Genomic DNA, 26694 nt, shown 5'->3' on the forward strand with positions numbered 1-26694 from the left:
ACAAAGAACCCACAGTGTCCACAATTTGGCTATGAAAAGCAGTACAAGAGGCATTACAAATCTTTCCCTCTAACCTACTGAATTACATGTTTGTCATTCCTAATTAGTTTTGTCATTGAATATACACATGGAGAAAAGATTTATTAAAGAAAAATACCCTTACGTACACACTGGATCATTTATTCTAATTAAACAGCATTCCAGACAGAAATACAGCTTCAGCTATAGCCCATTTCATCAATAGAAGATGAAAACAGTTCAGATGAAAGGAAAAACAGAAATAAAGGCTCAATTCTACAATAAGAGCAATAAGGGGGTCACTAGAAGGAACAAGGGTTTCCTGAGCACAGCAGTGATGCAGTTTTAACTCCAGCTGTTTCAGCAGCTACCAGTGGGTTACAGGAGGTGTTCGTAGAAAGGATGTGGTGCACAGCTATTCCCCTCACACACAGTGTGTGCCCCAGCCTGGGGACAGAGCTGGGGGCAGCTAGCAGGAAGAGGCACTTAACTGAGAATAAATTTTATGTGAACTAGGGCTCCCCCCTCCAGTATCCTCAGTGTTTTGTGGTCTTCTGAAAATACCATCATTTACTAACATGAAAGCAATTACAACAACATGCTTCAGGCACATTCATTTTAGAAGAAAAACCTGAAATCTGATCTCTGGTCTCAAAAGCAAAAATTAAGGTTTCCTTCATTTCACTTTCAAGAATTTCCTGACCTTATTCAAATCTTAAACATCCCTGACTGGGGTGAAGTATTGTTCCACCACGTCAGAGAGTGATAAGACAGCACTGAACAGGATCTCCTCTGGCACCAAGCAGGCAGAGTGATTTCTGCTCAGACTATTAAAGAGCTGCTGCTCTAATGGGCAGAGTGACAGCACCAGAAGCAGTCCATGTGCTGGAAGGCACTTGGAGAGTTAAAATAATAAATGAGCATTAGCAACACTGATTGTTCTGTCATTGCCACTCAGTTATGAAAAATGCTTCTCACATGTCCGCTGGTAGCTCCAGCTCCTGCACAACCTGACAGCAGGTCATTCCAGGAGGTACTGCTGTATAGCAAACCAAAGCCAAATTATTACTTCACACTACTTCATTCCACCTTCAATTAGCAGAATAATTTCTTTAATGAAAGCTTTCTTGGCTTCTCTTGCACTTGAGAGAAAATGGATACAACAAGCTGGTTAATACACAGCATGGTTTAAACACTGCATTTACAACTTCCAGGCTCTAGTAACAGCTCAGTCCACAGAGCACAAGTATCCACCCAAATAACTTTAAAGGGCTATGTTTTCATTGTGCAGTAATTGCAGCTTTGGAATCGTTATGGCTCAATACAATCATCCCTGCGCAAAGAGCCCAAGCAGTTCTGGATGCAGCAAACCCCACAGATCCTCCCCAGCCATTGTGTGTTTGCCTAAACACACTGCACTATATCATTAATTCAACCACTTTTGCTCTGTAAAACCAATCAGGGTATTCCAAACATAAAATAATATCTAGTGTTATTAACTTGGAAAACAATTAATAGTATATAATCCTTCAAATTTGAAAGGTTTTTGCTTGCTTGGAATTAATTGTATCTGTGGTAAACATTCACTACAAAAACCTGTACAAGTTTCAAGAAATGACACAATATATTGACACAAGACTCATTAAAATTAAGTTGACAGAAATCAACACCTAAGACTGGTGAAAAGATATTTTTAAATACAGCAGAAGTCAGACAGCAAGAGAGAAAAATGCAACCAGCCTCATTGGTAAGCCCAGCATCGCTGCAGAGCGCTGTTATCAGGGCAAGCAAAAATTCAGAAAGGGAAAAGTGGGTATCAGCTTTGGAGAAGCTGATGGGTTAGTGAGTACAACTAAAAGGCCATATTTCCCATATTAACAGCTCTTTAAAGGCTTTTAAAACTGGACTGAAGTTGATAATCACAGAAATAGATGAGGAGGGGGTTTTTCTTTTTCCTGCTACATCATTAGGTGTCCACAGGTTTTGCTTTTCAGTCAGACAGTTCCACACAGGTTCAGGCAGGAGATATCAAGGCACAGGAGTCAAAGTGCACAGTAATAAAATGACAAGTGAGAAGACATTATGAATGCTGACTGTGCCTCTACTAGCCTCTTTACTTCATTTTTTGTTTTCCAATTCCACACAAAATTTTTGAGTTTTCCCTCAGAAAATACTATGTGAATGCTGCTCTTGAAGCCACAGTTCAGTATTCCCAGATTTCCTCCCTACATCTCACAGGTAAGCCCTCCATACCTCCAGCACAGAAATAAATAGCATTTTTCACTGTGCTTTAAGTATTACTACACATAATTATTTGCACTATGCTTTGCACAGATGTGACAGCCAGATGTGTCTTGTAATCACACACAGACAGTTCAAGGGTATAAATGTTGGTATAGCAGAAGTTTACAAAGCCATGCCCACTTGAGGGAGCAGCACTGACATTCTGAGATGGTCAGACAGGAACACTGATCTTCTCCATAAATCCTTCAGCAACTATCTCCATTTTCAAGCCAACGTGGTTGCCAAAACTGATGGACTCTCCAACTCCCAAAGGTCCCTGCCTCAGGAGAACCATAAATATACTACAAAGGAAGGCACTACAATATTAATGATCTGGCCTGTCTCCTCCTATTTCCTTGCTTGGGCTCTTACTATGTTCCCCAAGAAACACTTTCAGAGGCTGAAGTCATTTCAGCCACAGAAGAATACTGCAAGGATGCTCAGTTTGGTTCAGCCTCAACTTCTGCAGCATAATGTCTAAGCACAGTATAAGCACTATTTGGCAAAACCCAGTCACACAGATTTGGAACTTGGAACATTAGAAAGAGCTTATAATATTAAATTCAGAAAGAAAGCCCAAGGAGTAATGAAAAAGTAAATTGGGATGGTGCATATTTTCCTGTTATATGTGAAACTATTTGCTTTTGCCATAAAAGGGACTTTGCATACAGCTCATGAGGAACTTGCACACAGCCATATCCCCAGTCTGCTGCAGCCAATAGCAGATTCCCTGCAATCAGAGATGAGTCAAAGGAAAAACGCTGTCCAGAACCACGCGCCAACAGACGACCGATTATGCATCGGTCCCACAGGCTGCTTTGCAGCCAATTTCAAAACCAGCAGCATCAGGGCCAGCCAAAGCGGCAAACCAGTGCCAAGTCAGTGCTATAATTGTTTGTGCCATTAAGCATAAAGAATGCCATTGCTTCCTAATCTTATAGAGACAAATGAAGCATGGGAATGATGACAATTACTGCATGATAAATTATTTTAAAAACCCTACGCGCTCGTTACATCACGGCTCACACATGAGGAAAGGAATTTTGAGGGTAGTCTTACTTTTAAATTTCCCCCCATCCCCCCAAGAAGTAAATTGTGATGTTATGAAGCTTATTAAAAAAAAAAAGGTTTTCAGGGATGGTTCCTGCTTTGTTTTCTCCTATGAAGCCACGTAACGTCATATATAAAAATAAAGCAGGAGTGAAACATGAGCGCATTTCATCTCTGAATTTGGAGAAGGCATTCAGCCCTGCCCAGTGCCAGGCCTCCTAACAGAGATACTCCAGTAAGCCAGGACAGAATAGCAGTGAAGGACCCTTACTCCATGCAGTAAAAATACTCAAGAATTTTCCACACTATGCACAGAATCACCTGATGTGAGAAGCTCTTTTGCCTTCTTTCTGCTCTGCTCTTACATGCACCCACTGTGGGCACCCTGATGCCTTGTGGCAATCAGCAGCCAGTGTGAATCTGATATGGAGCTCTGTCAGAGTAAGGGTGTGCCTATTAGTGCATGTGCTCTGTGAAGTGAACCAAAAGCATTACTACATTTTTATATGTCTGTGAGTCTGACACAAACTGTAAACTCTTCTCCAAAGGGAAAGATGAGAAAATTTTGATGCCATAAACTGAAGTCAATAATGTTACCTCACCCTTCACCATAAACAAGGAAAACATAAAAAGAGAAAAGGGTCCTAAAGAATCTTGGCAAATTCAACTTTCAAACAGAATACTTATTTAAGTATATTTCTTTTAACTTAGAAGTTTACAAACTCTAAGGTAGCATAAAAATATGGTATTGATTCTTCTTTTTAGCATCTAAGGGGATAGAAATCACTTTCTCATTCTCCTCCAATTCTTTCACAGAAGTACAGTGTCTCTACTCACTTTGAACCAATCATTCTGGAATAGAAAACTCTAATCCCTATCACTATGAGTCATCCCACCCCAAATTTTTCAGCAGTTAGGTGCAATACATGGTTTGGATTTTTTCCCTGTCAGTCTGTTCAACCATGCCTTTGAAAGGTACCACAAAACCTCCTCATTTTTAAAAGATTACATCTTGATTCATTTCCCTGCAATGTATTTTTATAGGTGTACTAGAGCCACAGTTCTCCAAGCTCCATAGTCAAGGGACTTTGGAAGAGAAACAGTTTTGTCTTTCTTCTCATATTACAGGAAACCCTATCGCCTTTCTGAATCAAAAAATATAGATCCATATCCTACAATCTTTAATATGAGCTCCCACTAATTTCCATGGCTATTTTTGTTCCCTCAGGAGCAGCAGCACCCAGCCTTTAGGCTGAGGACCCTGGTATCAGTCCCTAGTCCTGCTGATGGAGCACTGTTCCTGTCCTACAGGAGAGGTGCCACGTACAGTACATTTCCATCCTGCTTGTACTCATCTTTATTTCAGCACCTACTTAAGCAGAAATGTAGATAAAAGCATTGTGTTTGCAAGGAGCAAGGACTCAAACTCCTCTTGGACCAAGCGGGGGTATCTGCATACAGTTTTAATCATTCCAAAACCAGAGTCCCCAGTACTCAAAGCTCCATGCCTTCCTTTCACTCCAGAGTCTGGTAACATCCTGTGCTATACAGAGGAATTAGGACTGAAATAGAAATTTGCAGAAATACTTTGCTATCCCTGGAAATGCCAGGACCAATTTGACAACACTTACTATTATTGTGTCAACGTTGCACTTTAAAATACTTTCACAACCAACCAAAGGCAATTTTCCAAAGGTTACTACCAAGGACTTCATTGTTCAGTTATTCCTTATGAAGGCAGAAAAATAGCAACTATCTTAGATGTTATTTGTGGGGGTTTTATACCCATATATGCCATGTACATATGCAAGTTTTATGCATCTACTCAAGCTGATAGGATCATCCAGAGAAAGCTCCTCAAGCCAGTTAATATAGAGATTATCCCTAAGCTCCAATCCACTTTTCAAAGCAAAAAAGCAATGGAGAGCTCTCCACTGAAACCCCCAGGTCCTTAACACACCAAATTCAGTCCAGCCCTCAGCAGCACTGCAGCTGATCTCTGCTGGATCAGAGCTGTTGCCCACTGCAATCTCCATTAAAAACCTTTGACCATGGACTTTAGAACTCAAACTCTCAGTCTGGAACCTTCCATGCACTCTACAGACATGCACAGTGACACATGCACCTGAAAACCACTGCAAGTGAAAACCAAGCAGGAAAATAACGTCCAGAAATGCACAATGATCATCAAAGTCCCAAAGGCTGCAAAATTCTTTAACTATGGAATTGCTGAGCCTGTGCATACTACTTCCCCAATCATTTAAAACTGGCTCATTGGGGTTCTACAGTTCTTTCACACAAACTTTGTATGTTCTTATTCAGATATTCAAACCAATTACCCAGAATCCTTTGGTCTAAAAAGAAAATTATTTTCTTTTAAATTCTGAAAGCATTACATCATATTGCTTATCTAAATTCCTTTATAAATTCAAACATTACCCTCATCACAATCACAACATTTATATTTAAGGCTCTTTTCAGTCATAGCTTGTCCGTTTTGTTATTTCAGTAGTGTTGTCTCAGTGAAAACTGACTTCACTCACTCAGTTCTCCATGAACAAAAGCTAACTATTAAAGTTTGTATGATAAGAGAGAGCTGGTTTATAAATCAAACTGAAGCCCATTAGTGAGTGGCTTTGAACAAATATATGAACAACTATTGCCTTGAAGTCAATTCTTATTTCCCAGTGAAGCCAGACTATCTCCAGGTGATAGTTTTAAAAATAAATTACAGAGATAAGAGAAATGTGTTGTTTAAAAAGGAATCATGAACAATTATATACTCTCCTCTTCATGACACTGCATTAAAAAAGCCCAAAAGCTCACCCAATAAACCCACAATGCAATAAAGGACTGCTACTTGTGAAAACACAGTAGCAACAAAAAAACCCCATTTAATTTTGCCCCAAACTGATAACCTGGCAAGAAAGGAAGGTAGCTATAAAAGGTACCTGCAGATCAGTCAATGGGTTACATTTCTAGATGTGCCTTAAAAATGGTAATTTCAAAAAGCAACACAAAAACATTTGTCATTGGAACTGCTGCAAATCCCTAAAAGCACACATGCACATACACACTGCCTCTGGGCTTGCATCAAGGACTCCTAACTCAAGCCTGAAATGAACTTAGCACCCAAGTAGATTGACATAAATTCCTTTCAGTTTTACCTGAACTCTTTGGTTATCAGACCATACCTTGGCAGGAGGGGACGTGTTTAATGCTTCATCTGTTTCTAACTGACATCTAGTACCAAACTGATATATTTCATTAACATTTCCAACAAATACATACGAAGCTTTTAAAATATCCATTTCAGAAAAGTTAAAGACCTCCCAAGTCCATTACCCTGCCATTTAGAAACCACAGCACTTCCAGATTTATAATAAGCAATACACACTGATGTTTTTACTCTCATGATATAACCCACCAAAAATCTTAAAATAATGCCAAAATAACAAAGATACTGAAACCAGTTCCATTGTCTTTATTTTTGTTTAATGGGGCATACACCTCTGGAAGTCTTCAAAGGGCAGTGTTCAGAGAATGGTTTACATATTCTGTGATAAAAGAGATCTATTAACTTTGTGATGCTCCACCCAGCCCAGGATCCCACAGCACTATCTAATTACACAGAGGAGATAGGGATTAACAAATGCCCCCCTACCCTGAAGTCCTGCAGGGCTAAAGCATGAGAGTACAGCTCACAATGGTCTGGGTCTAAATTTGGAAAGCTTAGAACTTTAAAAAGCATTTATCACATAGCATAGGATCCAACCCTCAAAGCTCTGCATCAGCGCATGAGATGGGTCATGCTGAATACATGAGGGAAACTTAAGCCTTACTGAGAGTCCAGACTCAAAAAGGATCTCAGCAGTGAGACACAGAGCCAGAGAAGTCACCCAGACCCCAACAGCAAAGGGGCACCATCTAATTTGCTCATTCATAGCCACCACCTATGAAAGTCCTGAGCCTTTCTGTGCAAACACACAGAGGATGTCTCAAACCTTCTCATTCTTCAGGCCACAGATAAAAAAACCAGTCATAATAGCTGGCCAGCTTTTAAGCCATCCGTTTTATGGCTGGCAAACTCTTATCTCAATTCAGCCTTAATAGTGATTTCTGGTGAAACGTGAGCAACCACAGAATATCCTCAAATGAACTTATCTGCAAAGTGAAGTTTTTTAAGCAGGGGAGTTCTGCTACTTGTGCCAAGTGGATCATCCCTTTTTCTTCTGAAGGTGAATGTTGCACATGTCAGTAAGTTTCTGAGTTAGTTAATAAATGATACAAAAGTATAAATATTTCCAGTTTAAAAAAATACAAGTGTTAACAACTATAAAGTTATATTAAAGCATTAAGAATAGTAAAATTTGTTTATTGTCATATGATTCTCTGCTTGGCAAAAATGAAGAATACCAAAATCACTCCTGTAACCAGTCAGAATTAGAAGTACTGCCAGTGAGTTGCTCTCTTATAAGATAAACAAAACTCTTTTGCTTCCATGCTACCTTTTATCTTAGTTATGACTTTAAGCCAAAATACTGCTAGGTAAAGAAGAGGGAACAACTCAGGCACAGGACATACCTGTCTGGTAATTCTGAATGAATGCCTAATGCTGTCTCCCTGCAGTGTTATCAAGGACCTCCTCCACCTCAGAAAATCTGTTCAAAATTTGTCTCCAAAGTAAGAACAAAAAGGCTTTTTCTAGGAGAAAAAGTTATTGTCCATGGTCCAGCAAGTTCAACTCAGCAAAAATATTTGAACACTTTTAATCACTCTTCACAAAAAGTCAGATTCAGCTGACACACAGCTAAGCTTTAATGTCTCATGGCTATGAACTGTCACCCTCCTGCCTGAAACCTGGTGCTTAACTGCACCTCAGAAAGACAAAACAAGCCTGAACATCCTCTGGATAAAAACCCTAGGCCCAAGGGAAACGTGAAATTTAAACATACAGTACATGGGGGCAGAAGATTTAACGTGCACAGCTTATACCTGATATAAACCTTTCGTGGCATCAAACAGATCCTTCAAAAAAGGTTAATGTGTGAAACAGAATCTAATTGAACTGGAAATCAGCAGTGCCCCACTCTTCAGCATCCAGTCTCAGAGGCAGAATTGGGTTAACTCAACCCTCTGCTTTTCCAAAGGGCACAATCCTGCAATCACTGCACAATCTGAAGCTGCAGTGCAACAGCCCCAGATTGTGATCTATATGCCATGCTTAATGAAAACTGGAATTCAGTTTTAATAAATTATATCTATTCTCAGTACCTTCTCCTTTATATTGCTCACCCATTTTTGTGTCCTGTGTGTAACCTTTAAAGACTGAAATAAGCATTTTCTTGAGCCACAATGATCTTTCAACATGGCTGTCAAAAATTCACCAATCAGGAGGTTCAGAAGTTGAGTTTTATTAACATTTCCTATTCTGCACAGGGAATAAGAGAAAGTAATTGATACCTTTACTCTTCATACAAAAAATGAATGGCTTCAAGCAATTTTCATTTAAGAAATTATATCCTCTGGACAATACTTAAAACAGCAGGAACCATCCTAGTGTAAGCATATAAACCTATAAAGTTACAGAGCTATTGCCAAACCAACTTGAACAGTATATGGATGCATTTGCATTCCAGCTCACTGACAAAAAATGGCTGGAAATTTTCTTAATCTATGCATGTCATCCATGAAATGCTGGGTTAAAGGATTAAAGGAAGGAATTTTATTTCAAACAAATAGGTTAACAATTGCAAGAATTGCTAAGGAAAATGATTGTAACAAGGAAAAATCCAAATAAGCAATGCATAAATACTTCAGCAAGTAATACAGGTTAGGGATGTCCCCAAATCCACTATAATTTCATATATTACTTTAATAAATATTTATTAAAGCACAAAAATTAACATGTAAAAACTAGTTAAACATTGCTGATACCATTTCTGACTGCCAACGTGTTAAACTCAAATATGTGTGCTTGACCAGCATGGCATGTATCTCCCCACAACTAGTACTCCAAAAAAATGAAGTTCAAGAATGGAGCTCCTGAGGCTTCAAATAGAGACTGGTGACAGCATCACGTTTCTCTTTTTTTTTAAATAACCAACTCCCAAAGACAACCGTACACATGAAAGAGTAAATACTCCATATGGTTTAACCAAATTCACAATCTCCAACTGTACAGATCACAGGGACAGAGCAATTTTGGTCTGCAGTACAAGCACAGGATCAGACCCCAAATGAGAAATAGTTTATGCAGACACCTAGCAGTCTTAGATGTACAGATCTGTCAATTAGACCCCTCCTCCCCCTTTTTAAATCCCATTATATTTTTGCTTGTTTCCATCCTATTTCAGTTTTAAATTCACAGCAATGGGGCAGCATCACCAGAGACTGTGGTGCTAACATCTTGTTTCACATTAACATAACGTTTACTTTAGGTGGACACTTTGTTGCATTACTTATAGTCTGGAAAAAGCTAAAATCATTCATTCTAGTAGGAACTCAGCTGTGCGTGCCTGGGGAGACTCATCAGGCTACTGGAGTGTTTGGGGACTTGCCTGTGAAACACACAGCATGGGCTGGGCAGAAGAGTCGGGGAAGAACTAAGATCAAACCAGACAATAGCAGCAACTCCAAAGGCAAAGCAGTATTCAAGAAATTCAGTCTGAAGGACTTAGAGTTAACTGTTAATATCCTATAACCAATTACACCAATTAGTGACACCACCCTGCAGACAAATCAGTTCCTCCTTGTCAGCTGCAGCCATTTCAGATCTCACCTTCCCACCTCCAAATCCAAACTGCTGCCAAAGTGCAGCTGCAAAAGTGATCTCTCCTCCCTCTCGAGGTCCATCTTCTCCTGGATTCTGCTGGCCTCCTGCCAAGTCATATTCAAGTTGCTTGTCTTCACCTACAAGATCTTGCATAGCAATAAATAATACAGAAATGACCACAACGTGCTGAGGAATTACCAAGTCCTTTCTAAAAACAAATGGAGGAATAAGACCTTTGATTACCCCCCTCTCCATCAATTATAGCCCAGTCACATTCACACCCTGCATCCTCCTCCACTGCACACTCCCTTGCCCACGCTGTCAGTCCCAATGAGAAGTGCAGCTTCTCAGCCTCCCCCTGCTCCAGCATCCCACAGAAAGAGGCAGATCAGAGAGAGAAGCCCAGAGTGTCCCAGAGCAGAAAGGGAACATGTGCAGAACAGCACAGCCCCACACAGAGAGGTTTCTGTGGGACTGGTGCAGCCACAGGGCTGCAAGCAGAACTCACCCCCAGCTCATTCTCAGACCTTTTACCATGGGCTGCTCAAACAGAACTCGCCCCCAGCTCATTTTCAGACCTTACACCATGCTCAGGGCTGCTCTAAGCAGGTGGCTCTGTCCTGATCCCTGCCTGCAGCTTTGTTGGGCCTGTCTAGCAACACATTCAATTACAGTTTGGAGATTAGATGACCAAAGATTAACTAAACACTAAACAGAAAAAAAACCAAGCCTTCTGAGACATAAATCTTGCAAATATGGTTCCATAGAGCACAAGTCCAGATTCCTGAATAGTTTATTATTCTGTAAAATCCTCACTGTAAAAGACTGCATATAGTTGAAATTTGCAAAGGTAGCAGCTTAAGTTATTTCTAGTCAGCTCATAAAAATCTGTCTTTAGCACTTTTTTCCTAAGAAGAAAGAAAGAAACCCAGACATACTCTAAGCTTAGTGAAAAGATAAGACTCTGGATATAATACCAATATGACTTCACCTTTTATTTTTTAAGGGTTCGAAACAATACTGGATGAAAGTTTATATGTAAGCATAAGGGATCTGCCAAAAAGAAAGTGAAAACCCAGCAAATTATATTTCAGACACCTTAACATATTATGCACCATACATGCTGTCAGCTTCACTGTCCTTTCCTTTGCTGTAGGCCGAATGCTTGAATACCAATCTTATTAAAGTACAACTCTGAATTTATCCACTCTATATAACATTCCAGATGTCGTACCAGCTGGGAACAGGCCCTTAGGCCATCTTTGGTTGATCTCTTAGTCGCTTTCCAGCTTTTGCCAGGCATTCATCCAAAAATATGAAGGAAAGTGCTAAAAACAGATGTCAGAGTTAATGTTTTTTCTTTTTTTTCCTTCGTGGTAGGAAATACAGAAAACTTGCACCCTACACCTATTCTATGAAATATGAATGGTGTCAAAGAACCCTAAGTTAATTTTAAATTAAATCACAATGTAGAAGAGTTAATTTTTACACTATTTTTCTGACAACAGGCCAGCCTCCATCAGTCTGTTCTTTGAAAATATTATGTGGTCATTTGGATTTTTTCATTAAGTTGGAAAATCGTCTGATGTCGTCAATCTGCAAAAATGGTTTTGAGTCCGTCATTTAAGGAAAATAATGGTTAAAATGTAAACTAGATTGATTGCAATTCATGGTAAGCTTTATGACAAGGCTGGAGTAATGGGAGTTATTAAATCAGTACACATCTGAGCTATGAAAGGGGAAGACCTGTTGGCCCCATCATATTACAACAAATTATTTCAACTTCCACTCACTGCAATATGAGCAGGAGATGTTCAGGTCTTCCCAAGAGGTGCTGTCTCTCTTTGCGGTCCTCACAGGAGTTTAAGCATGGAATTTCAAAGATCAGGGCTGGAAAGGAGGTCCTGATCCTGCTGACACTTTGGAACGTGTCCCCCTTCACTCACGGGGTAGCTCTGACATACGTGGGAGTCCTCACAAGAATTGAGTTATGCACATGCAGAAGTGCCTGGGCTGTACACTCCAAGGTCTGTGCAAGAGGTAATCTATTTTATCTGCTCTAGACAGGGTTCCAAATCTTCTCTCCACACACACCAGAATATTAACAAACATATGCAGAACCAATTCTCAAAGCCCTCGTGGTGCTGCCCACAGAGCCTCCCCTCAGCATGCAAGACCTTGGTCTCTGGTACAGCGAAGTACAGGAGACCATTTCCATTATAATTACACCTTACAAGGATGATCACCTCTTTTCTCCCTAAAGACATCGCTTTTAAAATTAATTTTGGGGCAATAATCTTCATTGAAAGTCACTTAACTATATTGAAAAAGGACTTTTCTTAAGAAATATTTTCACCCTCTTTTTCCTTGCCTCACATTCATTAGAATGCAGAGCTGAAAGTACGAGGAAAACAGATTATCCTATAGCCTCAGTATTGAAGAAGCAGGAGAAGAATGAACATTAACTGGCAAGCTCACGGTAAAGTAAAAAAATACCTGCAAAAAAAAAAAAAGGAACAAAATCTTTTTCAAATGGAATAAAAAGGGCAAGACAAGTTTAAAACTTAGCCCTAGTATTTTAATAGTAGACTTAGGATATAATTCTGATTCATACATTAGAATGCAATATTGCCCTGAATTGTTACCACTGGAGCCAGCACTCAAAGGTGGTAAAATTTCATGGTTTATAGTCTGATATTTGAACACATTTTATGTCATCTATTAATAATATCAAAAAACATTCAAGCCAATGCACTACATTTCTTTTAAGTAAAGGTGATGCATTCCAAGTCTTTTTTAATAAACAGTAAAAAAAAGGTATTTTGCCATATGTTGTGTTGATGTTATGAGACATTATGTGAGCTGCCTGAAAAACCACAGCTTGTTTCTTCAGATTTATACCTCATACAACATTACCTAGACAAAGGAAGGTCACTGACCTATACCCTATCAGCAAATATGCGTATTTTTAGCAAAGATTTTGCATAAGAATGGAGTAGTAAACTACATTTTGTCAGCATTTTTTAGGTGATTTGAGTACAACATAATTACTGAAACAGATCAAATATTTTGAACACAGGATTCATTTCAGCATTCATGATGTGCAAATAGGTCTGCTTGAATAAATCACAGAAAATTCTGTGATCCTCACCAAATCCAGAAGCTGGAGAAAATAAAGTTCACTGTACAAATCTTCACACATCATTTGGAACTCAGATTTGACAGAAACAAACAAATAAACACAGTGAATGTGTCTGTTTGCAGAGAACTGGGGCTGCAAGGCTGCTGGTGCCTTGCAGCATCTATCCCATTTCCCAGTAGCTCCCTGATCAAACAGTCTATAGTATTTCTGTTGGGGTGGCTGAATGCAATCTGCCTGAAATCAATGGCAAATCTCTTTTTGCAGTAAAAAATGAAGGGCTGATCCAAAGTCTATTGAAATTACTATGATTTTTGGACCAAAGCCTAAATAATCAGGTAAAGGAGAACATATCTTGTATTTACAATTGCAACCATCTCCCAAGGGCTATTTAAAAAATTACAAAAACATCCCACATCATACAGCAGCCTATTACTACTAATTTTTCTCACCCATGTGCAAATACCCTAGTCTGCTTCATGAACTTGTAAATCAGTTAAAGGGTTTGGTGCCATTTTTAAAGTCCTTCTTCTCTTATGCAACATAAAAATGTTAAATGAATAAAGGCTTATACCATCAAAGCACAAAAATATCTTACAGCAGTATAACACAAACAAACAAAAAATTTACTACCAATGAGATAATTTTATAAAGCTAGATTACATAGGCTCTACTAGAAAGAGGTCAGATTTTATAGTCTTAAGAGTATTTAAAAAAGTCCAGATTGTTTCCAGTTCTCAGAGGCCTGACTGCCTTTCCTTCCAGACCAAGAATCAGCATAACAGTTGCCTGTCCATGGGAAAGTGGGGGAAAAAACACAGAGAATAAAAGGGAATATCTGATTTGCCAATCATTCCACAAAATGTGGGACCCACAATTTGTGTCAAATACACTACAGTACTTAAGGCTCATATTCCAATCCAGCATTACCCTTTACCAAAGACCATGCTAAACACTCAACCAAGCACTGAGCACCTCCAACTACTGCCTCAAATCCCATGCAAGCATTTATTTCTGTAAACAGTTTCAGACATGCAAAAAAATCCATTGACATTCACAGGACATCCTGCATGCTGGAAGTAGCACCCAAAGTTTGTGTTTTCTAGGAGGAAATCGTTTAAAGGGATTAGTAAATAGCAATAGCTTATGGTCCAAACAATATAGCAAGCAACTGCTTTATATAAAACAGAAGAAGAATGAAGAAAAAAATCAGAGCTTCCATAAGATGAAAAAATGAGTAACAAATTCCATACACTTTTTTTAAAAAATACAAACTCTCCCAGTTTTGTTTCTGAAAGTCATGGACGCTCTGTACCCCTAAGGCTCCAAGCCAAGGCTCAGCAGAAGCGCTGGTGGGAAGCTACACCTACACCTGACACACACAGCACCAGGGTGCTGCACATCAGGAGAATTAAAATGCCTCAGATCCTACAGTACCACAGCCTGAAATACATTCCAAGCTCTGAAAATGAAAAATACAGTTGTCAGGGGTGATCCTCTCAATGAACCCACATCTACCATTTTTCCTGTTATTGCCAAAATTGATAATTAATTGATAATTCATTTCTTCTGTGTAAGAAAATAGCATCTGAAGTCTAATAGTAGAAATAATTTAGGTTTAATTGGCAATTCTGACAGTTATTTTGAAACAGTAAAGAGCAAAATTACTGTTGGAATGGGTAAAGAGATTGTTCTTTAGTTGTCCCAAGCCTGGTTCATTGTGCAAGTGTTAATGACATCAGGAAGCACTTAACCTGTTTCTAGAAACAAAGCCAATCTAGAAACAAAGCCAAAAGATGCGGATTTTTAAAAGAAGATTTTTCACTTCATCTTCTACATTAGTGGTATACAAACTGGAAGAAATTTAGGTTCAAGTACGTCTCTACTAAAAGGGTCATTGTGACATTCAGTCTCTCCTATAAATAATTTTCCTATGCTGGACAGGGCTGAAAGGATGACTGTTAAGGATGTGAGGGATATTATCCACATGCTCCACAATTTAAATGCTGTTTAAATTACCCACTGCTTTGCAAAACAATGTAATTCTATCAGAAACACCTTAACATGGGATGAAACATTTTATCAAACAAGCATTTTCTAAATCATTATTCTAGGGACAGCATAAACTGAAATTTCTTTCAATTTTTTACTAAGAATTTTCATGTTAAAAGGAAGAAGCTGCTATAAACTCTCACAGGGCTTTAAATGTTATCTCTGGCAGAAAGGACACAGAAAAAACAAAATCCATATTGATCACACTCATCCTTCATGAAAAATTCAGCAAAACAATTTTATCTTCTCATTTGTGCAAAATTTAACAGGAGCTTAAACAGCTCAAGAAGTTCAACAAATTTAGCTGAATTATCAAAAAACTAAATACAATCTGCTCTTTCCTTGTTTAAGACCAGAGAAAAAACAGTTCCAAAATGTTTGTGCTGTATAAGCCAAGTGATTAATGCACCATCAGGCTTTATCAGCCTAAAACATCCTCTCACCATGTATATCTGAAGAATGACTTTCCAGTTCCAAGCACTGCATTTCCCACAGTACTTAAAATATATCTTTTTGATTTAGAAGTACTTCTCTAGTGTATCTCAATGAACTCTTATTGATAGATGATAGCAGCACTACTGTGCAAGCATGGGATTATTTCTGTTACCTCCAGACCTTTCAGTCTTAATTTAGAAGGCTGAACCTAAGCCTTTATCAATGTCAGAATTCTTGGGTAAGATCATTTACCAACTTCTGGAAGTTCACCAGGGGCATGAGGAGGTCAGTGGGGAATTCACATTGCATTGTATCAATCTCTCACGATTTAATCATTGGGCTCCTCTAAAGAATGCCAAATGAGCACCTATCTGTATAATGCTAATTCATCAGGTGTCCTGTTACTAGCCCAGTGTACAGAATTGAGTTAAAGACTTTAGAGTAGAATGTTTGCCCAAGTACACATCCTGCTACCTGCTCCTTGGAGAATGAAAAGTTAAAAAAATAATATTAATAATTTAAAAAATACTTTTAATCTATGGCTAGAAATTAAAAGCATATTTGAGAAAACTTAGAATTGCAAACATTACAACATGAAACACTGAATGTAAGTTTAAACATTTCAGACTTTTATGAAAACTGCTCATGGTAGAGATGCTAGAAAAGAAAGGTACTTAGTATTAAAGTGGGTTTTTCTATGTAGCTCAAACTCAAACTGAATGAACATCAATTTGTGGCCCCAAAAGTATGTCTAAGAGAAAAGGAAGAAAATCAGTACCCCCTGCATACCCTTTTATCATCCACCAGAGCAGCCCCAGTATCTGTCCAGCATCCAGGGGAGCAAGAAGACAAACAACTAAAAGTTTTGTCCATTCTCCTTTCTTCCTTGACAAATCATTCTGGGGGATGACCTTGCAAACGAGGGGTCACTTCTGCTACCTGGGAATGCTCTGCCAGCTGCTGAGGTCAGTATCACACAGCCACAGGAGGACTACAGACCCAGGCCAGTGAGTTTCACCACAAAACTTGGTGGAATAGGATTACAGCCTCTTGGAATGCATTTGGTCCAAATTGAAATGATCTAAAATGTGTTTTCTGCAGATTCCCTGTGAAGGCTGTTATGCTGCACAAGGTGAAGACCTACTGGCTTCTGTAAGTATGATTTACACACAGAGACCTTTGGCAGGGCTGCGACTGAGGCTGTAATAGAAAACAAGGGAGTCTGTAATTCCTAGTGCACAAAGAAACATGGGCTGCAAACAGCAGTTCCACTATTTTCTCCGAACAACAAAACCCTGAACTAAAAATGGTAGTTGGTGCTTTTAAGAAGTGCCAGTTCCCCATTCAGTTTGCCAATAAACAGAACTATTTAAAAACACTTTTCAGTTCACTAAGCAGCCTATCACACACAAGTAATGATATAATTACTCGTGCATATGCTGCTCACACACTTCCAGCCAGCAATTAGCCTAAACAAAAGTATTGTTTGAATAGGATCATGCCTGACTTATGCAGTACCAGTCTCTCTAAGAGTAGTTTTGCCTGAAATTGTAAGTGGTTTTCATTTTCTCTTAATCCTTGCCTCCTTTCCACTCCAAATCAGAAACACATTTCAGTTGATTATGGAGCTAACTTCCTTACCAAAAAAAACCGCAACGAAAAAACAGACCCTTAAAAAAATAGACACCAAAATTAAACGTGAACAAAAGAAATAAAGGTATATATATATAAAAAAGGAATAGAATGAAAAATATTAGGGAACACCTAACATCACCTTCAGTTAAATTTTCAGAGAAACACCAAACGATGCCTTTTATCTTCACACAGCCTCACAAACACATGGCTGTAAACTCCTTAAATATGATTATAAACTCATTACAGACATCTGTAGGATTAGTAGGGAGTACCACAAACCGGACCTAGTAATTTGTTACTTACACAAGGTGTCCTAGCTAAGAGAATGGAAAGACTTGCAGGACTCAAGTCAGTGAAATCAGTGTTATTCTAATATCAGCAGACTGGCTGAATGAGGACTGCAAGGTCAGTCCTCTACATAGCAGAAAAGGAGAATTTCTAGCACAGTGCTGAAATTCCCACAGGCACATATTAGTGGTTGCAATTCTGGTGCTTGGATAAAACTAAGTTTATCAGTTCCTTCTCCAAATACACAAATGAAACCACCAAGTGTTCCATAGTGGAATGTTTTCATTATAGGAGAATTCCTGAAATAGTTTGTGGCCACTTGAAAACAGTTTGTTTATTCAAAAAAAAATCTCTAAATGAAGAGCTAGACATTGAGATTCAAGATGTTAAGCCTTTTTAATAGTTCTGAATGCTTTTTTAGGGTATCAACAAAAATGGCTTGCCAGAGGAAAACACAAGTTTCAGAGTACTCAAATCAGAGTACTGAAGCTTTATGTGCATGGGTAGCAAGTGAGCCACCAACTACAAATCTTCCTCCCTTCCCGGGATTAGAGCTTGTCTTCACTGATGTGTTAATTTGCAGTAATGTCCTTTACATGACTCATCCCCAAGCCTGAAAACGCGTGGCTCCATTTCTCTGGTGATTTAGATGCAAACTACCCGGGAAGGGAATAAAAAGGCTCAGACTGGGAGCAGAAGCCAGGCAGCTGCTGACACTCGAAGCCAGGCTGCGACTCAGGTACCCCTCCAGAGGCAGAACAGGGAGGAGGACAATCAGCAGCAGGTGGAATGGGGAAAGAGATGAAGGAAATCCTGGAAATATGTCTGTCAGCCCAGTGAGACCCACAAGACAACTGCTGCCCACACAAGAGTTTCCTAGGTGTAATAGGAAAAGCTTTTAGAACAGACACAAATAGGTATTGCTGCTGGACTACAAATTAAAAGGTGGAGTAATAGGTTCCATCAGTTTACTTCAATATTAATTTTTGAAGTAATTCAGATCCTGGGTTCCACTGCATTTTTTCAAATTAATACTTTAATTGTCATGCTCCTTTTCCCTGCGAGAAATCAGAAGCCAAGACAGACTATTTCTATTTGTGGAAGACAAGGCATTAATGAGAATATTTTCCTGATTTTGGCATTCACTGTATAACAAGGCACTTTGCTAGCAAACCCAAAGAAAGAGCAGGTATTAAATGAACTGTAGCACCTGCAGCCTGGGTATTACTTGCACATCTAGTTGAAAACAGACTTACCTTGTATAGCTAAACACAAGCCTGATAGTGCAGATTTTCATTAATATTTGTTTAGAAACATAAGATTTCTTTGCCAAGATTGGACTACTTAGAGCCATATGTCTAATTCCAGAATCAGGCCATTCCTGTGAGTTTAAGTTGGTAAACATCATGCAATTTAGAAGAACCAAGGTCAACTAGAAAGCTAACTGGTCAAGCAAACATTTTCTCTCTTTAAAGATAAACTTATTTTCTTTTTTCCTCCCCTTTTTTACCCACACCCCCAAGAGAACTCTCAGCCAGCCAGCCAATCAAAGTGGAAATGTACTTCAAACACATTCAGCCCAACCAAGTTTTCACTGCTGTCCTTCTTGGTGGTCCGTCATATGGAATGGTTTTAATACTTGGAAGCAATACCTTAAGTGTCAGAAAACAAGAACATTTTATTTCTGCAAGAAAGCTTTCCAGTACTACTAGTATTTTGGAAAAGAAAAAAATTCCTTCTAGTAGATTAAAAGGTGAAAAGCCAAAAGCAATCAGAAAGAATACTAGGAAATTGTTCCTTATGGCAAGGTTCAACATTTATCTCAAAGCTGGAGAAAGGGCTATTACTTGTATATTCATTTAATAATTTAATTTATTTTCAGACATTCATTCAGTTATTTAATTATTTTCATGAATGGTAAGAGGGGCCATATTTTTTTTAATCTCAGATTTCTTACAGCAGTTGAAGCCTTTGGCTTTGCATCAAAATCTATTTGGTACCAAGTTAGGTTTAAATTGCATTGACTCAGTAGAATCTCAGAAATAAAGGGTGCAATGCACTGATACAAGACATCATATGGTCAACAATACAGAAGCCTTTAGAAAATGTTCAATTTAAACATTTCTACATTTCTGTTCTTTGGGATCCCTGAGAAGCATTTGCTTTGAATCACTGTTTTTCCCTGAAGATACAGCAATAAATGTGTCAAAACTGTAATGTCCCACTGTATGCAGATGTCACTCAGTGAATCAGAGCGTCCGTATTTAATCAGATCTTTAAAGGTATTTTCCTCTATAGTCATAGAAGTGGTAAGAAAGATATTCACTGAATTTTGAAAATATCTAGCCAAAGAATTTCATCTGCATGTAATTCTTAAATACACATAGAGCAACAAAATATGCAAAGAGGTTAGTGCAGTCCTGTACAAAAATGAGAGCGCAGTCCTGCCAGATTAACCCAGAACAAAATGTACTATCTTGCATGTACAACATGAATCCATGTGCAATTCTGCTGGGCTAGAGCAGAGTACAGTGTGTTCCTATGAATATTTACTCATCTTTCATTTCAAACTGTAAGCTTGTCATTTCAGATAGCAAATACTTTTGAATATTTAAGTAACAGCTAGTTCTATTTTACTGAGATTACTTACTAACAAAGGAATGAATGATTCTGATTAAACTGGCTCCCTGCTTGAAAAATATCACACACAACAGCCAAAGAAAACCCCTTTGAAACATTCCTGTGTTTGGAGGATGTAAGAAAACTAATCTTGGATCATGACGATGATGATGCTGCTATGTAAAAATATTATCCATCTCTCACTGGAAATTTTACTGGCCTGGAGAAAAGGAACAGCACAAGGGGGAAAAGGGCACACTGGGAAGATAGGGATAGATGGTTTTCCTGCAAGTGTCTCAAGACTGGCTAGCCAAAAGAACAGAGGTTGTAAGTACACAAGGTTATTTCAATTTGCCAATTTTCAGGTGTAACTTGGGATGCACAGGAACACCAGGACTCTGTGGGGATGCCCAGAGGACAATTCTGGACATCAGGGAAAAGGAAGGAATGTATTTCCCAAAGGCCAGCAGCCCTTCACAGTAGGGCAAGACAGAAAATGAATTACTAAACTAAATTAAGGAATTAAGGTGTGTGAGAAGATGCTGATGTATTCTTTATTTATGTGGTAACCTTCCAGTACTGATTCCATGTGTGTTGGATAGGTTAAAATGGGCTTTTTAATGTATATATATTTCTCTCTTTTTATTCACCTGTGTATTCTTATGACATTTATCATGTCTCAAATGCACCCATTCCAGCTTATAAAAATTCAAGAGATTACCCAAAGAAGGATTTTCACCCTCTGGTTTTAAGATTTCCATCCATTCATACCAATAAATGTCATAAGAAAGAGTTGAGTGAAGCACAGAAAATCTAGTTTTCTTACCCAGTTTGACCAATGATACAACTGAGTTTTGTATTAGCATTTCAGCAAAAATGTAATTGTAACTGCATACTATTACAAACCTATGATTAATTTCCTAGAGAATTAAGGAAAATCTTTTTATTCACCAAAGAAATCCTTGTATAGTTGCAGGAAGATAAAGCTAGAGATACAGATCAGTTCCCATCTGCACTCAATGTATTTGTAACTTTCAATAAATAATGCTTAGGGACTGAATTTTCTTCAAAAGAAACTACTGCTAATACAGTTGCTTTTACTTTTAACATTTTGATGTTTCAGCACCACTTTCAGTTCCAGGAATTCAAACTAAATTTCATACTGCTAAGTGTCTGGGAAGAGCAGGCTTCAAAACTAAATCACATTTATGAAAGAACAGAAGCTGGCCATATCCTAGATCCAACTCAGATCTCAATGGAATTAATGGAAAACTTTCCAGCAAATGGAATTCTTTCCATCAAATGGAATTGGGCTTTGAACTGGCTTCTGCACAGAGCTATGCTGGTATTTGAGGCTTTTTCAAGGGGATTCATTTTGTTTGTTTTTTAATCAGCTATATTATTCACATAGTCCAAACAGTCTAGTCAAAGACTCAGACTAAGCCTCTGTTATATTTGATTTATCATCTTCTCGAAAACGTGCTCCATTAAATGGAAACTATTCCGATCAAAGTGTATAACCTTTATAGTGTTTTTCAACTACTGTCATTAAATGCAGCCTGAGTTGCAGCTGCATTTTACTGTCCTGTAAGTTATTGCTTTCCCAGGTGTTTAGTCCAAGGAAGGTCTTATCCAAGAACCTTTTCTGTTGATAATCAAGACCTTCTAGGGAAGCAAAAGTATGAATTATTGTAAACATTTAAACTAAATTCAAATAGTTCACAGTGGCTCAGCATGATTTCTATGGTAGCTTTTCTGCTTCCTTCTATCTAAAAACATTGTCAGTTTAAAGCTCAAATAAACTCACCTCAGTTCTCTCTTTTAGGATAGTGATGAGCAAATTGTTTTCTTCAAGTAGCTCCTGCAAGGAGCCCAACTTTCAAAATAAATCTGCTCATCACTGACAGAACCACACCTTGGGATGCAGGGGAAGTCTGGCTCTTCTCTCACATCTACAGGGAGTGTTTCCTAACAAACTCCCTCATCTTACATTAAGAAATGTACTGTAAGTGTCTATGAATGTAATTCAGAGAGTTTTGATGTGAAATTCAACTGACTCCTGGAACACATTGTGTTATGAGTAAATTTCCACAGCACGCCACACATTTCCTAGGTTTACTTCAGATCTTTTGCCAAGATTAACAGCATTTCTTTCATGTTGCTTTCTTTACATTTATATCTATATTCCATGTTTAACATAATGTTTCTATGAGTCTGGAGAAAGCATTAAAAATTTTTAACCTTAAAAAATATAATTTGTTTCTTTCTAAACACTGTTCCATTCATTATTCCCATTTGTTTCTTTATAATTTGCCCAACCTTCCCTTACAAAAACTTCATGAACTAATACAATATTCTGACTTTTCACAAGCTGGAAAATGCAAAATCTGCCTGACACTTATTTTTCCATTAAACAAAATAAATTGAGTCAAACAATTCACAGAAAGGGCAATAACTTCTAATTCTACACATTCTGCAGATGTAACTATAAACATCTATTAACACATCACTAAAATATTGCTGCTTTTGTCTCCATTACATCCTATTAATATTTCCAAAAGTGTTTTCATTTATTAATTATGAAACTGAGTGCCTTAATTTGGATGTTGTATAACGTGCTATCATTCAACTTGCTATAAATTTGATGTGCCTTCAAAAGATAAGACACGCTCTCCATCTTAACCTGTTCCACAGCAATCTTTGTCTCAGAGTTACATGAACCAATCAATTTGTACAATTTTCACACACGGCACACTGACCTGGTCATCATAACGGTAAGTGAGGAACTGCTCCCCCGTGGTGTCCTCAAGAAAACTCCCCTGTGGAGAAAGTGCAAACTCGGGCAGGAAGTATGCACCTTGGGACTGCTCTGCTCTTGTCTGTAAGGAAATCAGAGAGGTCATGTTACACCTACTACAAACACAAGTAATTTTTTTTTAAAAACTATGCATATAATTACAAAATCCAGACGTGAACTTCTGGAGGGAAAAAAAAAGGGTTGTGTTTTAAGGCATGGTATTTCTGGGTGGATATTTTGCTGTGATGGAGACACACTAAACGCCTACAGAGGTTCAAACCAAGATGCCTCAATTGCAGAATAATCTACTGAACCAAAGGAGATCATCTCTGGCTTAGCAAACATCACTGCTCAAAGACATTCAAAAAGCAATGTTACACTTTCTTTGTCCTCATACACTTCACTACAGAAGTGACTACTGCAGGTAACAGGCTTTTTCTTAAATGCAACATATTTTATTTTTACAGGAAGAAAAAAAGACAGAATCATAGATTAACTCAGCTTGGAAAATATCTTGAGGGCTCATCTAGTCCAATAGGAAGCCATGACACTATGAATTACTTTCCTATCTTGCAGGAAGATATTACTGCAAGGAAGAAATAGGAATGACTGGAGTGAACACAGGCAGTGCTCCATATTAGTTCAGGATGCTATTCACAACTGGGGAAAAGCATTTGAGTACAGGCTGGGAAAGAAAAAAGGGCTCATTTCAAGCTACAGAGGAGTTAATTCTGTCAGAATCATAGCTGGCACCTCCAGCTGGGCTGTCTGACGTCTGTCTGATCAGACACAGCTTTTGTTTGGAGGATCTGTGCCTGGTGAGCCATCACAGCACACCTGAGGCTGCTCAGCACACCCAGCCCGTGCTGGGCCAGCAGCATCTCCCTGCACTGGAGGTCTCAAGCAACCCAGATATGCAGCAAATGTTATTCACAGACTTTTCTGCCCTTGTTCCTCCTGCATTTAACACTGTCCTGAGAAGCCAACTGGTTTGTATACAAGAGAAAATAAGCAATCATCTTTTGAATGCAGAATATTGAGTCCAGCTGTGTAGTGAGGACAGGGCAAGGAGATGAACATTCCCTTCTAAAAGGTTGAAACCCTTCAGGGAAGAAAAAAAGGCCTGAAATGTGCAAGTTACTGCTGGACATTTACCAATGAATAAACTTAATAAATAGGGGTGTAATTAAACTGTATATTTTGACATTTACACAGCAATTTCACATGAAAGCTGACAGATGCCATCGCCCAGTTTCTAGACTCTTGGCTAGAGCTGTACCAAATATAGGTGCCAGCTAAATAGAGATTCCTAAAGCAATCAACATAATTTAAAGCACTTCGTGGTGGAAAAGGAAGGTAAGACCTACTGCACTTTCTCTCTTGCATTAAGTTCACCTTCTGAAGCTCACAAGTTATCTCATAAAAAGCAGATGGCATGTCATTTGCAGGATGGTCTGGAGAAGCTTACAGGGCTTTTGCTTACTCTGTTGAGAGCTGTCAGCATCTCAGACTGCAAACCTCATCAGTCATGACAGCATCAGATTAACATACTTGGTTTAAATCAAGCAGTCTTCATATAAACTAGAAATAGCTTGCAAAGGACATGTCTAGACTAGGGTAAAGGTCACATTTCAGCATGCAAGACTGAACAAGATTGTAAAGAGGATTTTTTCATCAGGCCTACATAAGAGTAATTCATATTCACACCGTATTATCCTTACATTTTTATAAAGCTTATTGCAGCAGAGATCCCCCTTCTACACTTGAGCCAACTGCCCTTATTGATGCGTAATTAAGTAATAAAATATGGAGAACAAATCCACATTTGGTAACAACAGTTTCCCCATAAGGCCACCAGAAGAGGTCTGCAGTGCTGCTTGCTGCAGAACCTGAGCTGGCTGCAGCTGATGCAAGCCTTGACATGAGGCACAGCCCAGACAGGAGAGGGGCTGACATAATCTGGCATCCTTCCCCTGCTTTCACTGGGCTATGCACAGATCCTCTGCGAGGGAACACGGCAGTGATGTCATCCTGGGATTTCAGCACAGGGCTAATGGATGAGAGAGATGCATTCTAAATCTCGAGTGGCCTGGATTAAAGTACTTATCATTTCTACCTCGGTTTTGCCAGGTGTAAAACAATTACAACACCTACTGACCTATCTTAATAGTGCATTGTTTAGTTTCTATTTGTAGAATACTTTGGTAAAGAAACCTGTTAAGTGCTAGTGATTAATAACAATATTTTTGGAAGATTTTCCTAATTTACAGGCAGAAGAGAATCAAAATTACCCCATCATATTTCTTAGCTAATTGTATATATCACACTGTTGCCTAATCTCTCATAAACAAATTTGTCAGTAGGATACATAGCAGTAACCTTGTTTGCATTTCTCATCTTTGTAGCTTAAATATTTAAAACATAAAGTCTTTGGACATTAATCAGTATTATGCTTTGACTATAATGCATGCCAATATTTGAAGCTGAAATAGCAATTTGAAAAACATAACAAGAAAAACTAGGGGTTTCTAACACACATTCCATTTTTTTGTGAAAAGCTCATGAGTAGCTATGCACTTGAGGAGCAGAGGAATGCTTGCTAGATTCAGACAAGCAATATCTGGCTTCCAAGCATGGAAAAATTCAGTGTAAAATGCAGATATTTTATAAGGTAACACAGGAGGTTACAATGGAAAGTGATTGTCAGCTGCAGCAATAGGTACTGCTACCTGTCTGGTATAAATTGAGTAAGAATACAGCCAAGCAATTAATTAAAAACAAAACAAAAAAAACAAACCACTAAGAACACACTATCTGCTGTCATAGCAAACTGATGTTGAAATAAATGACGTGCATCTGATAAACAACCCAAATTGAAAAGTTAATTTTTAAAAAGTCAAATATTCAAATGTTCAAAGAACTCTTTTGTATCCACTCACCAAAGCAGCAGAAAAACATTTTTACCAGCTAGCTGCAGGCACCTCCAAATAAGCTTCATGTTCCCAATGCACTTTCATTCATACATTGTACTGAACACAAAATAGAATGTTTCTACTTAGTCCATTTTATTCCCCACTGAGGAATCCACCAATGCTCCTTATGAGGCTTTTATATTTCTATGGGTACTTTGGCTTAAACATAATTCAAATTTCAACAGTCTGTGGGTTTATAGTGTATTTGAGATCATCTCTGAATGACTTAGCTAATCTGATATAAATTCACGTTTTAAAGTAAAGACTGTAAGTGCAAGCTTCAGAAAACAATTACATTTCATGCTAGTGCTTTAGGTCTGTTTAATGGCCAGTTTAATCTCAATAGCTTTAAATTAAATGTGTCAAGTTACAAGTACACTTAAGATTTAAAGCAGGCATTTTAAACCAGCTTTTATGATCTTAAGCATATGAAGACAGTAGAAGGTGATAACGTAGCCAAAGCAGATATAATACAAATCACTACATAAAACTCCCTGACATTAACATATCACGTAGCAAGGAAGTATATATTACCTACTGACAAAAAATAAATATAAAAATTGGAAACAGATCAGTGTTTGAAAATCTTCCTAGTCAATTAGGACACGTAACTTATTAGTCAGAAACTGAA

The 26694-nt window shown here is 38.3% G+C and overlaps 1 protein-coding gene across 3 annotated transcripts in view; it reads right to left on the reverse strand.

The window, feature by feature from the left end:
* The window catches only part of ADAMTSL3 (ADAMTS like 3), a 168953-nt gene that overhangs the window by 117933 nt on the left and 24326 nt on the right, over positions 1-26694 (reverse strand). For all 3 annotated transcript variants that reach the window (XR_004081612.1, XM_031055984.1, XM_031055983.1), the window contains exon 2: positions 23054-23173. Coding sequence is in view for 2 of the 3 variants with exons in the window: in XM_031055984.1 (XP_030911844.1) it covers positions 23054-23173 (120 nt within the window). In the remaining variant the exon portion in view is untranslated. The remainder of the gene's footprint in view (positions 1-23053; positions 23174-26694) is intronic.

Source organism: Geospiza fortis, unplaced genomic scaffold (assembly GCF_000277835.1).
Source record: "Geospiza fortis unplaced genomic scaffold, GeoFor_1.0 scaffold171, whole genome shotgun sequence".
Lineage (NCBI taxonomy): Eukaryota > Metazoa > Chordata > Aves > Passeriformes > Thraupidae > Geospiza > Geospiza fortis.